The sequence below is a fragment of the Botrytis sinoallii genome (genome assembly GCF_014898435.1).
Source record: "Botrytis sinoallii strain Bc 23 chromosome Unknown BSIN_002, whole genome shotgun sequence".
Lineage (NCBI taxonomy): Eukaryota > Fungi > Ascomycota > Leotiomycetes > Helotiales > Sclerotiniaceae > Botrytis > Botrytis sinoallii.
In genome coordinates, this window is record NW_024066029.1 from 1,654,489 (window position 1) to 1,668,188 (window position 13,700).

The window sequence follows — 13,700 nt, forward strand, 5'->3', positions numbered from 1 at the left end:
TAAATTTGGGGGCTGTTCTATAATAGCTTGGCGCTTAGATCCCGTCACTAAACACGTGCTACGAGATCTGTCGGTTTATCGGTTTATCGATTAAACGCTTAGATGTGGCTACAAACGGCTACCCCAGATTTCTCCGCGTTTTGTAACTGTACATCAACAATGTCGTTTCATCGCTATCATGGAATTTTTTTAATACAATACATTCATTTCATCCAACGTCGTAGAACGTCGTACTTGTGATCATAAATCCTATCCATCATGCGAATAACTTCCAGATTATCGACTTCCTTGGTCAAACCATTAAAACCCTTATGTGTTGTCCACAATTCGAGATTCCCAAGATCATATTCCACACATCCTCCGCAAGCAAAACTAAATAAGCCAATTGATTATGGATCAACTGCTATCTTAAGCCATACTTCATCTAGTGCATTGCAGAACCCAGAGCTTTCACCGGAAATACGAAACGGTGCCACGAAACGAATGAACCTATTCCAATCGATTAACGATGCATTATCACTCGCATTATCCAAAGATGAAACTACTATGGTTTTTGGTGAAGACGTAGGATTTGGAGGAGTATTTCGTTGCAGTACGGGACTTGCAGAGCAATATGGATCAGAACGAGTTTTCAATACGCCATTGTGCGAACAAGGCATAATAGGATTCGCGATTGGAGCAGCTGCGGAAGGTATGAAGGCTGTTGCAGAAATCCAGTTCGCTGACTACGTATATCCGGCTTTTGATCAATTGGTCAATGAGGCAGCGAAGTGGAGATACAGAGATGGAGAATATGGGAGAGGATTGGGTGGACTCACTGTTAGAATGCCTTGTGGTGCAGTGGGACATGGCGCTTTGTTCGTTTTTACTTCCATGATCTATTTTGACGCAACGCAGACTGATGAAGAGTTTTTAACAGATATCACTCTCAATCTCCCGAATCCCTATTCACGCATATTCCCGGGCTTCGAGTCATAATGCCACGATCGCCAATCCAAGCAAAAGGTCTTCTTCTCTCCGCCATACAAAGTCCAGATCCATGTATCTTTATGGAACCTAAAGCACTGTACCGAGCAGCTGTCGAGCAGGTCCCAGTAGATGCGTACACACTACCTCTATCAGTGGCAGAAGTGGTCAAGCCCGGAAAGGATCTGACGTTAATATCTTACGGTCATCCTATGTATACATGTTCCGCTGCACTACAAGCTGCAGAAAAGGATTTCGGGATAAATATCGAATTGATCGATCTGCGAACCGTTTATCCATGGGACAAAGAGACGGTATTGAAAAGTGTAAGGAAGACTGGGAGATGTGTGGTAGTACATGAAAGTATGGTAAATGCCGGCATTGGTGCGGAAGTCGCTGCAAGTATACAAGGGGATAAGGAGACATTTTTGAGAATGGAGGCACCTGTGGCTAGAGTCGCCGGTTGGGGCATCCATATGCCATTGATGTTTGAGAAATTTAACGTACCAGATGTTGCTAGTAAGTTCAATGAACTCTCTGGGATTTGATTCGATCGCTGACAATTATAGGGGTTTATGACGCTATCAAGAAATCTATACAGTACTAGATGGGCCTCAATGCACAGGGGGGTGTAGACTAGAGCATGATAATGATTTCAATGAGAGTTAAGCAGGCGTTATAGAAAGCAGCTATTCAGTTTGCATATCTAAATTTGCAAACAGTTACTAGAGGAATTCCTACAGCTTTGTGGGTATCTATCAATCAACCCATGGCCACAGTTCCAAAAGGTTAAATTTCCTTGACTCAGAGTTCCATATATCGATTATTTGTACACATGCAATGAGAGTTTTTCACTGTGCATATTGGCTTTATACTTTGAATGATGTCGTATATGAACCACTACATGACGGTGAGATCCATACAGTGACAAATCGTTAAGCTTCTCTATTCTTGTCATGCAAACAGGGTAGCGCCCCGTTCTGGAATCCTTTTAATTACACCCAATGACTTGGGCCTTTGTTCCAGCTGGAGGCTCACAATCACTGCTGTCCACGTTCCTCTGTATTTAAAATCTATTCAATGTTTACACGAGAATCAATACTTTAAAAAATATTAAGTAATACGGCTGACGAAAGGGTTCTTATGAGCAGAGTGGTTCGATCTGTCAAGAGCCCTTAAGTAGAAACTGTGAAAAGATTTGTCATTAGAGCTATCATGAGGACTATGTTGATGATTATCAGAATATAGAAGTGGATATTGTGTTGCGTTAATTGTAAGGACTGGCGAAGCTTATATCATTATTTGCACTCCGAATGTGACGATGAGGTATCATATAGAGGTTTGAGATCGGCCAGCGCAACACTGCGCTGCTCTCCATTTTTCAGCGTTGAATCACGTGATATACAAGACACTCGGATCTCGGCAGCCCCCCTATCCGAGCCGAGAAACAACACGTGGAGTTTGGAACATCAAAGTCACCCAATCATAAGGGAGTCATGTTCAATGAGTATATGGTAATTTTTCCAAGCTAGTCTGTAATCCACAACCTGAGTCTTTCCTTCTTTTGATGGTGGAAATATAGCGTACGAAATTTCGAACTAAATGGCGTACAGGACACAAGAACAAGTTAGTCAGCTGTTAAAGAAATATATTCAAGGTAATGGTACTCACAAAAGATTTCCCAACAAACAACCCCCAAGATTAGAGCCGGCTTTCTTTCGCTTCTCCGGGTTCCCCAGAGTTTATACTTACACTTGCAAGTACATTCTCCGAGCGATCTGGTTGGTTCCCCAGGTTCGGGCTTTCTTTCGCTTCTCCCGAATTACTCAGAGTACACCCGAAGGTGACTTTGAGCGATATTCCCTCAAACTGAGAGAACGTGTTGATTGAAAAAATAAAGAGTGATCACTTAGCTCCTCGTGAGAGGGTACCCAGCTAGCACGACGTGGACGTGTGATCAAGGCTAGCCTCCCTACACACAAAAGTTAGCATTTATTCATCAGAGGAATTTGATCACCTTGTCGTCGTTTGGTCTACCCCCCGGGCAGGTAGAGTGTCGTCGATGCCTGGTATCCTAGCTGCGAACTCTAGGTAATATTGGCTCCCATATTCCTATTTTTAGAGTGCGGGATGGGCGCTGGCGATGCCGGGTATCCTAGCTGCGTAATCTAGGTAATATTGGCCCCCATTGTGTCTGTATTTATAGTGCGGATGAGGCACTATCGTCGATGATGCCGGGTATCCTAGCTTCGAACTCTAGGTAATATTGGGCTCCCCATTTGTGTCTGTATTTATAGTGCGGATGAGGCACTGGCGTCGACTGCCTGGTATCCTAGCTGCGTAATCTAGGTAATATTGGCTTCCATCGTACTCCGAAGAGATCGTTTGTGTCTGAGTCGATTCGCCTGGTATCCCGGTCGACAAGGCCGGGTAATATTGGCCCCATTGTGTCTGTATTTATAGTGCGGATGAGGCACTGGCGTCGATGCCTGGTATCCTAGCTGCGTAATCTAGGTAATATTGGCGCCCATTGTCGAGGAAGTTAGAGACCACACTCCGAAGAGATCGGTCTTGTCTCGAGTCGATTCTCCTGGTATCCCGGTTGACAAGGCCGGGTAATATTGGCCCCATATGCTTATAGTCACACTCCGAAGAGGTCGGACTTGTCGATGTTATATTGAAGTGAGATGTATGAAGTGAAATGTATTATATGAGATGTGTGATGTGAGATGTGCGATATGAGATGTGTGAAAAAGAGATAAGTAAGAAAAACAAAAGTCTGAAGATGTCGAGATTCTACGGAAGGAAAAGAAAAGAAAAATCCAGAGGAAAGAAGAGACCCTTATATACCTTTCGAGGCCTTAGCCTCGCTTAGTAGTTCATAAGAAAATCATCAAACACCTTCGAGCTTTTTCAGAGATGATCTGGCTTTTATGATTCTAGCCGTTTCGATTTCGTAGACCTGGAGTAATATTGTGTAGATCATTCGTATTTTTGGGATCACGAGCACATGTAATCAACAGTACAAGATCTTAGTCTATTCTGCATGCAAATCCGGGGTAAAATTGACTCAATGTCACAATCTCCCCCACCCGATTGGAACAGATATTCATGTACTAAGGAATTCGATTCCAAATCCAAGATCAATAGAACAGAGTTTTCATATGCACTTGGTACGATTTGGAAGATTTTTACTGTTTCAGTCTCAGCTTATTAGGACTTTAATGACACGATTCAGATGCCGATTAGAAAGTATTGATATGAAAATTATTTTCACACATGGATTCAGGAGTCTAACCGAAGAATTTTCTCATCAACTGATCAAGTAGTAATAAAATGTCGGCAAAATAGTCCCATTCCATATACCAGATATCTTGATCCGGCCCGGAAGTCGTCGTCTATCGGAATCGGGCTGTGTTGGATGTGAAACTTAGTTCTTTTTCTCCTAACTATGGAAGCTATTGAAGATGCTTATTACCCCAGATTTTCAAAAAGACGCTCAAACCTAAATGACTCAGAATCACTTAGAATTTTCCACACGTCTATACTCCACATAGTTCAAAATACTTCCAAAGATTCTAGGTCTTCGTAAATGGCAGTATAGACAAAGGTTTACTCCGCCCCCTTCCCTCATTACCGGCTAAGATGGCATCATTTTAGCAGCAACATGTCCCGAAATTCACCTAGAAAAAGTTCTCCCTAGCCTGGATAAGAGACAAATTCATTGCAGGAAGGTACGTGCTTCGATCAAAAACTAAGCGTATTGCTAGAAGTCAAATAAACGAGAACACGAAAGCTTAAAAAGGAAAGCGAGATCCTCAATAGATCTTTCCATCTCCTTTGTAATAAAAATCGCTTACTTTAAGCTAGTCTTGAAAAGAAGTAAGCGTATTGAGTAAATCACATAGGTATCCATGTGTAATTTGTCACAATAACCATCTCATCTGATATTCTCGTGTTCCGCTTTCCGGTCTTCGCAAGCGATGATCGTATACTCACGTTAAAAGTTAAAATCAAAAGTCGGAATCAGATTAGGAATCCAATTGTCCAGTATGCAGTTCAAAGATCAGAGTTTGAATATTTAAAAGTAGTTAAAAGTTTGAAAATAGTTCAATATTCCGATCAAATTTGATATCTCAGATGACTTGAAGATTTTTTTGATTTGGGAATTTGATAATCTTCGTTGTTAAACTGCAATTCGGACTATTGAACACTCTGTATTCAACCTAGTAGCTTCGATCACCGCTCCTTCCGTATTCACACAAGAAAGCCCTCGCCGATCATCCGGCATTCTAGACCTCTTCAAAATCCAGATCTCCCTTACCTCTCACCTTGCTCCCTTTCTCCTCCCCCACAAAAAAACTACAAATCCAATAATCCCCCCTACTATTAGGAAACCTCTTAACTTTTTAGATCATCTAAAAGCCAGCAAGTCACTTGATAAGCCGACCTCTAATCAATACTCAAATCTAATTAATCCCCTCACTATTAGACACCCGTGGACATCTCAGTTTTTCATCATCCAGATTCCCAGAAGACTATTCAATCCTTCAACAAACCTACCTCTATTCAAACACCACCCCGTACCCACTCCCCCAAAATCTCATCGCCACTCTCCACTTCCCACACCTATACCCATCCACGCACCCTACACATCCCCAGAAATCCACTGTCCCAAATCCAACTACCTACTCCTATCCTATCCTAACCAATCATCCAATCATCCAATATCCATCTTATCCACAATATATATAACACAACACACATGAAGAACAACAAACAAAAAGACTTTTACAAAATAAAATAAAAGTAGTCTATCCTTATAAAATCTAACTACCTACCCCTATCCTATCCTAACCAATCAACCAATCAACCAATCAACCAATCAACCAATCAACAATCAACCAATATCCAATATCCAATATCTTATCTATCCTATACACAATATAATATAACATAACATAACATGAAAGAACAACAAACAAAAAGACTTTTACAAAACAAAACGAGAGTATCCGATCCCTATAAAATCCACCATCCCAAACTCAACCATCTACTCCTCTCCTATCCTAGCCAATCATCCAATATACACAATATACACAATATACACAATATACACAATATACACAATATACACAATATACACAATATACACAATATACACAATATACACAATATACACAATATACACAATATACACAATATACACAATATACACAATATACACAACATCCACAACATCCACAACATAACACAACACAACACAACACAACAAAATACCAAACACCCAAAAACCCATTCACAAAACAAAAGTATCCCTCCCATCTTCATTACCCCCTCTCCAAAATCAACCCTAACCCATCCCATCTCATCCATCCCAACCAAAATTTCAATCCAATTCCCCACCCACTACTTATCAATCCAGCCAACAGCCCCCTAGAATCTACCATTTCAATTGACACAATTAAATTTCGAATCTTCCATTGACCCAAGGGTAAACCGTACAACACTATTCATTATCCATTACCCTGAGAAAGAAGCGAAGCGAAGCGAGGGAGCACGGAAAAATGTTGTGCCTATGCTGGAAAAAGATATTTATAGTGATAACAAAAGAAAAGAGAAGAAGCCCACAGAAGACAATGAATGCACTTTCATTTTAACCGTCGAGCTTCGTTCAATACATATTGCAATGCCGACACTATCGACACGTAACTTCACACAAACATACAAGATAGAGGGGACATGCTAAGTTGCTATTTGCTATTTAAATGCTTATCGATTCTTGTACCATATCAACCATACCATGTCGACCATACCAGACCATTCATTCATATCATCATTCCCGTATCCATTTCCTTTCCCTTTCCCTTTCCCACCATGCAAATCATCTTCATCTCACGGCACTAGGATAGAGATCGGTCATTCCCTTCAACAGCGAACCAGGTTGAAATGAATAAGTCAACAATCTACTGTAAACTTATCCGTCCCGAACCCGTTAATCATCAAACACTGCAAACCACTCCAATCAACAAGCCAATGACCAATCAAATAAATCCGAAAAGGGTACAAAACCAGGTAACCAAATTCCCATACCAAGCCCCCAAAAGAAAAAGAGAAGAAACAAAAACCAATCCAGGTCCATGAGATGTATCATGACCATATGGGCGCCAAAAACATTGCTTTGTCCTAGCAAAATGTTATCCTTAACCATGATCCGACCTTGTGGTCATTTTAATGTGTTTGCAACGCCATTCCGTTCCAATATAGGTATCATCCCAAAATGTATATCCGATCGATCATTCACGCCTTCTTGGCCATTGGAGAGGTCATAGAGTCGCAGCCTTGAGGGGCATAATTCTTCATGATTTTCTGGAAATCGGATTCGTTGACGACGGCACCTGTCTCCGAGCATTTAGCTTTCTTTTGAAGATCCTTGCAAAGACCATCAAGGTCAAATTCGCCTTCCTTGACCTTCGGACAATTTTGGAGACGATCCCTAAAACATCAATTAGCAAATTTATCAACTATCATCGCAATGCAGCAGTCTTACCAAATGGTGTGGCAAGTAAGCATCGTCGATCTATCTTCGCCTGGGACTACCTCATTATCTTCGTTCTGCTTTTCATCAATTTGTTGTACAAGATCCTTTGTTGTAGTTGCGGGACTTGGAACATTGAATGGAGTATTGAAATCTGGCATCTCAAATGCATCTGCGAAGAAGCCATCATCAAGAGCAAAAGGATCGTTCGAAAGAACACTATTTTGAGGTTCGCGGTAGTCACCAAAGAGCTGAGGATCAAATTGGTTGTTGTTTTGTTGAGCGAACCAATCAATACCGTTGACATCGAAAACGGCAGTTTCTACATTTCCTGAATTGATACCGGGTTCAGACATTGTACGTGGAATGGGATTGTTGTGATTGCCGCAAGCCATGTTGAGCTTTTCGCAGAAGGACAGCTCACCTGGTGCTGAGTTGCTGTTGCTACATGTATTCTCTTCTCCAATTGTTGTTAACGTACTGTCAATAGCTTTGTTGTATGGTGACTGCATGTTGGTAGGTTCTGGAGAGGTTCCGCAGGATGAACTTGCTCCATTGTTAGAGTGCGAAGAAGCCGACGGTGAGCTGTATGACGTACTTTGACCATTGGTGGAGATGTTGGGCGAGCCGTTACTTGACATTGAACCATTGGTTAGATTTCCGAAACCGTCGAATGGTGAGCTTTTAGATGCGTTATCCAAAATTTCAGGGGAAAATAAACCAGAGAATGAAGACATGTCATCACCGCCAATCTGAACTGGAGTTTGAGTCAAACCAACACCAAAAGTGCTCGCATTGGATTGATTGCGAGAGCTGGTTTGACTGTTGTCAGTTGGACTAGGTGCATTCTGAGTAGAAATTGGGGAGTTAGATGGTCCGACTAATGAGCTTCCATTAGTGATAGGGGGTCCGGGAAGGCGACCAAATCTTGGAAACTCGAATTGAAAATTGACGTCATTTGGATTAGCAGATGCAGATGGAAGCCCTTTGCCTGCGAGATAAGCTGGAACGTTGCCATTTGAGCTTCGGTTGATACCACCAGTGAGAGACAATCTCTTCTTGTATTCCCTCAATTCCATCGACATTCGTTCGATTTGCGCTCTTAGAATACTATTCTCATGATTGGCAGATTCGGAAGCCTTCTCTAAATCCTCAACCTTCGTCTCAAGATCCTTTAGATGCTTTTCTTTTCGCTCACGGAACGCACGTTGGGCGGCACGATTTTGAGCTTTGCGTTTCTAATTGAGAAGTTAGAAGCCATTCAAAACAACGAAAACACCAAGAAGTACTCACTGAAGTGGGTTCTGATGTAAGAGGTTTTCTACCGGGCTTCTTCGACGATTTATCATCGCCTTCTCTTCGTTTACCACCGCCTTCTTCATCATCATCGTCGTCTGGATGACTTCTCTTTTCATGATTATCAGCATCACCATCCGACGAAGTTCCAGGTAAGTTTCCAATCATTTGTCCTTGTGAACCATTGGTAAAGTCGAAGTTGAAACTATCATCACCTTCAAATTCGTAGTCGTAGTCGATAAAGGGACTCTCTTCGAATCCGTTTAATGTACCCGAACCCGGAGCTTGGGTTGGAGATTCGTTGAATGCGGATGTAGATGTGTTTGGAAGGCCATTGTTCTGAGCAGAAATTGAAGTATCCATATTGTTTGAAGATTTGTTTGAATTGAGAGCAGCGAAAAGTAATTCCTCTTGTCGTGGAGATAAGGTGAAATCCGGATTTATTGGATTTGAATGGTTGGTACTGGTGGTAGCCATTGGAGCCTTATTATGTATTGATTTGTGGTTCTGACGTAGATAAGAAGAGAGCGATAGAATTCCTTTGTATGATGAAATGGGAGATTCTTTCAAGAAGAACTATCTCACATTCCCTAGATATCAACTAAAATAGTATGAATCAAATGGCGCCAATCGAAAGCGAAGTTTGAGTTCGATATCAGGTACGGACAGATTGTGTGTTGTAGTTGAGTGAAATTTGGTTTCGAGGTGGTCGGAATAAAAGTTCGATTGACTCTTCTCAACCGTAAGCTTATGCAGGACAATCAATCCCACTTCGGCGGATAAAAGAGAGGGGCCAGATGTCTTGGGGGAGTATCTTGGGGAAGTATCTTGGAGAGAAATGAGGGATGGGATGCGAAAAGTGGAGGATGTGTGCGGTGTAAGGTGTATGGTGTATGGTGTGTGGTGTATGGTATTGTTGGAGGTGATGGGTTATTGATGGTTGACTACCCTTTTGATTCTGGAAGCCTCGAATTCGTGGCCTCAATTGATATATGGGTGGGATGAATGGATGGATGGATGTCCAGGTCAAATTGATTGATTGATGTTACTCTGTACTTCGTACTCTCTCCAATATGTATGTGTATGATGTAAGTAAAGTCGCAATATCGTCCTCGGATTGAAAGAAGGAATGGGATTGGGGAATACGATTTACTCGGACTGAGTGATAAACTTTCTCCCCAGCTGATTTCACGATTTTTGGGCAGATGGGCAGATGGACAGATTCATTACTCCCATTTCCCCTTCCTCGAATGATTCTTCAAGATTCCAGGGATTCTAGAGGGGCAGTGAATTTTTGAGTTTTTTGATTTCTCAGCAACAAAATTCGAAAAGTCCGCTAAATCCGTATGTGATCTAGTCCCCTTTGATGGGATGCTCAAGTCGTTCGAGAAGGGAAATAAAAGTCTTTACATATATACACCAGTACATATTGAGTAACTCATGGACTAGGTAGGTAGGGACAAGTAGGTCCAGTGTACACAAAGGAGAAAGATTCTCTTCTTTTTGCGATACGAGCGAGGCTCTTCTACGAATCAAAGCAAGGTTTCTTGTCTTTTTGCACAAGACTTGGTGTGGCGTATATGTATATAGGGACGACCCAGGCTCAGGTAGGTATCAACACAACACGTTCGTTCATGCTCGATCGTTTATCGTGCAGCAATTTACTGCGATTGTGTTGGTCTTGAGTGTTACCATTACTGGACGAGGAGAGCATTTTCTTTAGAAACATGGCCCATAGTTTTACCGTAGTAGTTAGATGCTCAGTTCATCTTTTCTGCACAGAGTGTCTACTGTGTCCACTGGTCGGACTACTGTGCCTAGGTATGAGTCAACAGCATAAACAACGCAAGTGGTGGAATTAAACTCTTTAATGCTCCAGCTGCCTTCGATATTGAATTCTTAAACTTTGAACAAATCAATGGATGAGAAGTTGAAGTTTCTATCCCAGCTTTGCATATGCACTATTCTTATCTAACACCTAACTTGTACCTTTTTCGGGGGCTCCCATGTTGTGGGCATTCCACCGGGCTACTTGGGTGTAGTCTTGTCTTTAGCATATGTCCATCTGAGAAGCTACCGCTATTCATCTCAAAACTCCACCCAAAGGCCATAATACAAGAAATCAATGCAAGAGCCAAGTTGCCGGATGCTACTACCGAGGCCAAGGAAAATGTGTGTACCTAGGAGCCTAGGTATGTACATAGCCTCAAAAGGACCCCGAAATTCGGTTTTGACAATCATTCGCCGGATTGGAGGGGATCCTTAATCGACCCTTTGACTTATCATCATTCACAAGTTGTCTCCGCCTGTGAAACAATCTCTAGAATCTACACATCTGCGTAACCGAAAGATTACCCGATTAGACAAATTGCACATGACTTTGTGGCTAGTGTGCCATTTCAGCCACAGGTCAGGTGAGGCTTGAAAGCGAGCGGGATATGTATTATGGTCGAATGATATGCGAGGTTCCGCTCTGCTTGCAGATCAATCACAACGTACTATTGCTCCACTCTATGGAGTATTATTCCATGCGTAAACAATTTGATAAACTCCCTATGAACTTTTAAATTTATACAGAATCATACCGCCTGTCTTCCTGTCAAGATGGATCTCGCATATGATCATATCCAAGAAGAAGCTCTCCAACCCGATCAGAACAAGGAGAAATCAACAGAGCCTGCCCCAACTCTCAATGCCGATTTCCAAGAAGCATATAAAGCTATCTCTTCAAGTCCTTGGGGTGCGAAATTAGGTGGATTCTTTGGAAGTGTCGTCAAACAGGTAAGAGATTATGGTTGGCAAACACATGAGTATTTTGGCTGAGTATATCTATTTGATCTACAGGGCGAGAATGTCTATAAAGAGGCTCAACAGGAGTTCAATACTGTTAGTGAGGAAGCTACCAAGGGATTCACCGACCTAAGATCTTCGATCATTAGTCGCACACGAGGACTCACGATTACACAAGCTCAAGAGGATGAGAAGGCGGCAGCAGGAGGGTCCGCAATCAAAGATGGAGAGTCAACTTCGAAAGATCTCACAACAGACGAGGCATTAAAGGAATCGGAAGGTGTTTTAGCAAGATTAAAGACCGAGGCTGCGAAGAGATTAGTAGAGATTCAAAAGGCGGAAGATGCAGCAGATGAAGCTCTCCTAAAGTTTGGAACGAACATTCGAAACTTCTTGAAAGATGCTGTTAGCATTGCACCACCTACTTCAAATGCTGATGGACAAGCCAATGCCGTCCTATTTGAGAGTAAGGATTCTCAAGGGAAAAGAGTTATCCATACTACACGATTCGATGCGCAACTTCACGTTATTCATTCTACACTTGATAGCTTCACCACCGATCCAGTCAGCGAGGAATTCGAGCCTTGGGCTAAGACTTTCAGTGTTGACAAGAAGACTGATGATATCGCTAAGGACTTGGAAAAATATGAAGAGTTGAGAAGTTCAATGGAAAAATTGGTACCAGACAAGGTCAAATATGAGGATTTCTTCAAGCGATACTATTTCCTTCGTCACAGTATTGAAACGGCCGAAGCTAAGAGGAGAGATTTACTCAAAGGTATGGTTACTTGTGATACCCCAGAAAGTATAAGAAAAATGCATTAACGATATGAGAAGGCGCTGCAGCAACCGAACAAGAAGAAGAAGTAAAATGGACATCCGATTCTGAAGACGACTCAGAAGAGGATTCCGATGACGATGATTCTGAAGATGAAGATGACAAAACTGCGAAGGTCAAGACAACTTCCGATAGACCAGCTTCTGCCGAATCCTCTACCACTTTACATCCCGCAACACAAGATAAGGAAAAGTCCACCGCTACATCTCCAACTCCTACCATCAAACCGACTGAACCAAGAAAATCCAACGATGAAAAATCTCAAGCAGATAGCGATGGTAGTTATGATGTTGTAGGCGCGGCATCAGGAGCTCCTAGTCGGGCTCCTAACAGTCCAAAGGAAAAGGCTGTAGGTGCAGGAGCAAAGAAGGAAGAGAGCGACGATGAGGACGACAGTGAGGAGGAGGACTGGGAATAGATGTTTTGAGTGTGTTAAGGGAATTGAACATATCTTGATGATGACACAGGCGTTGTGGATGATTTGACATGAGGAGTTTTGGGATTGGATTTCTCTTCTTTTTGTTGTGTTCTTAGCGACCTCATTCAAAAGATGCATTTCCTATGCCTTTCTATGCTATTGCTATTGCTATTACTATGCTTACAGATATCCGCATTAGGTCTTTAGACCTGTGGGCAATAGAACATATTTCTTCATTGATTGACATTTCTGATACGTTTCATCTTGTGATGTGGATTTTGTTTACATTGTTTGTGTGGGTATGAATCGTCGTTTACCCCCCTTAAAAAACGATATTTGCTTCAACAGTCTAGGTATCTAGGCTACATCGTCTACTGTGAACCCATCCATTATGGATAGTTTGAGTTTGTATGTATATATGTATTAGTATAATATCTCTTGTACGTATACTCTCCAAATCGTTGGTTTCTTATAGGGATATTTACTGGTTGTGATGGTTTTGGCTGTATATATTATATTTGTAGATGTAGATGTAGATGTAGATGTAGATGTAGATGTAGATGTAGATGTAGATGTAGATGTAGATGTAGATGTAGATGTAGATGTAGATGTAGATGTAGATGTAGATGTAGATGGCTTGGAACTTGAGGGGTTTAGGATTTCTTGCGTCTTTGAGATGAGATGGGAGAATGAGTGTGGGTTGGGAGGTGGAGATGGAGTTGAGTTGGAGTTGGAGTTGGAGGGTTATTTGATATTGTGGGTTGATTGGGCTTTGAATGGGGGGAATGGGGAGAAGGAGGGGAATGGGAGAATGGGGAGAATGAGGAGAATATGGAGAATGGGGGAAATGGAGA

General features: G+C 42.0%; 3 protein-coding genes across 3 annotated transcripts; 2 read left to right on the forward strand and 1 right to left on the reverse strand.

Annotated features, from left to right (window-relative positions):
• Positions 1 to 258: 258 nt before the first annotated feature.
• EAF02_001563 (uncharacterized protein) lies at positions 259 to 1,573 on the forward strand (the record flags this gene model as incomplete). The annotated part of the gene is made up of 3 exons (XM_038897611.1): positions 259 to 857; positions 920 to 1,485; positions 1,536 to 1,573. 3 exons carry the CDS (start codon positions 259 to 261, stop codon positions 1,571 to 1,573), a joined length of 1,203 nt encoding a protein of 400 aa, XP_038762586.1.
• Positions 1,574 to 7,266: 5,693 nt separating this feature from the next.
• Positions 7,267 to 9,277, reverse strand: EAF02_001564 (uncharacterized protein; the record flags this gene model as incomplete). Its single annotated transcript, XM_038897612.1, has 3 exons — positions 7,267 to 7,462; positions 7,517 to 8,742; positions 8,798 to 9,277. 3 exons carry the CDS (start codon positions 9,275 to 9,277, stop codon positions 7,267 to 7,269), a joined length of 1,902 nt encoding a protein of 633 aa, XP_038762587.1.
• Positions 9,278 to 11,404: 2,127 nt separating this feature from the next.
• On the forward strand, positions 11,405 to 12,846 carry EAF02_001565 (uncharacterized protein; the record flags this gene model as incomplete). Its single annotated transcript, XM_038897613.1, has 3 exons — positions 11,405 to 11,581; positions 11,645 to 12,368; positions 12,428 to 12,846. The coding sequence occupies 3 exons, from the start codon at positions 11,405 to 11,407 to the stop codon at positions 12,844 to 12,846; spliced, it is 1,320 nt and encodes a 439-aa protein (XP_038762588.1).
• Between the last annotated feature and the right edge of the window lie 854 nt (positions 12,847 to 13,700).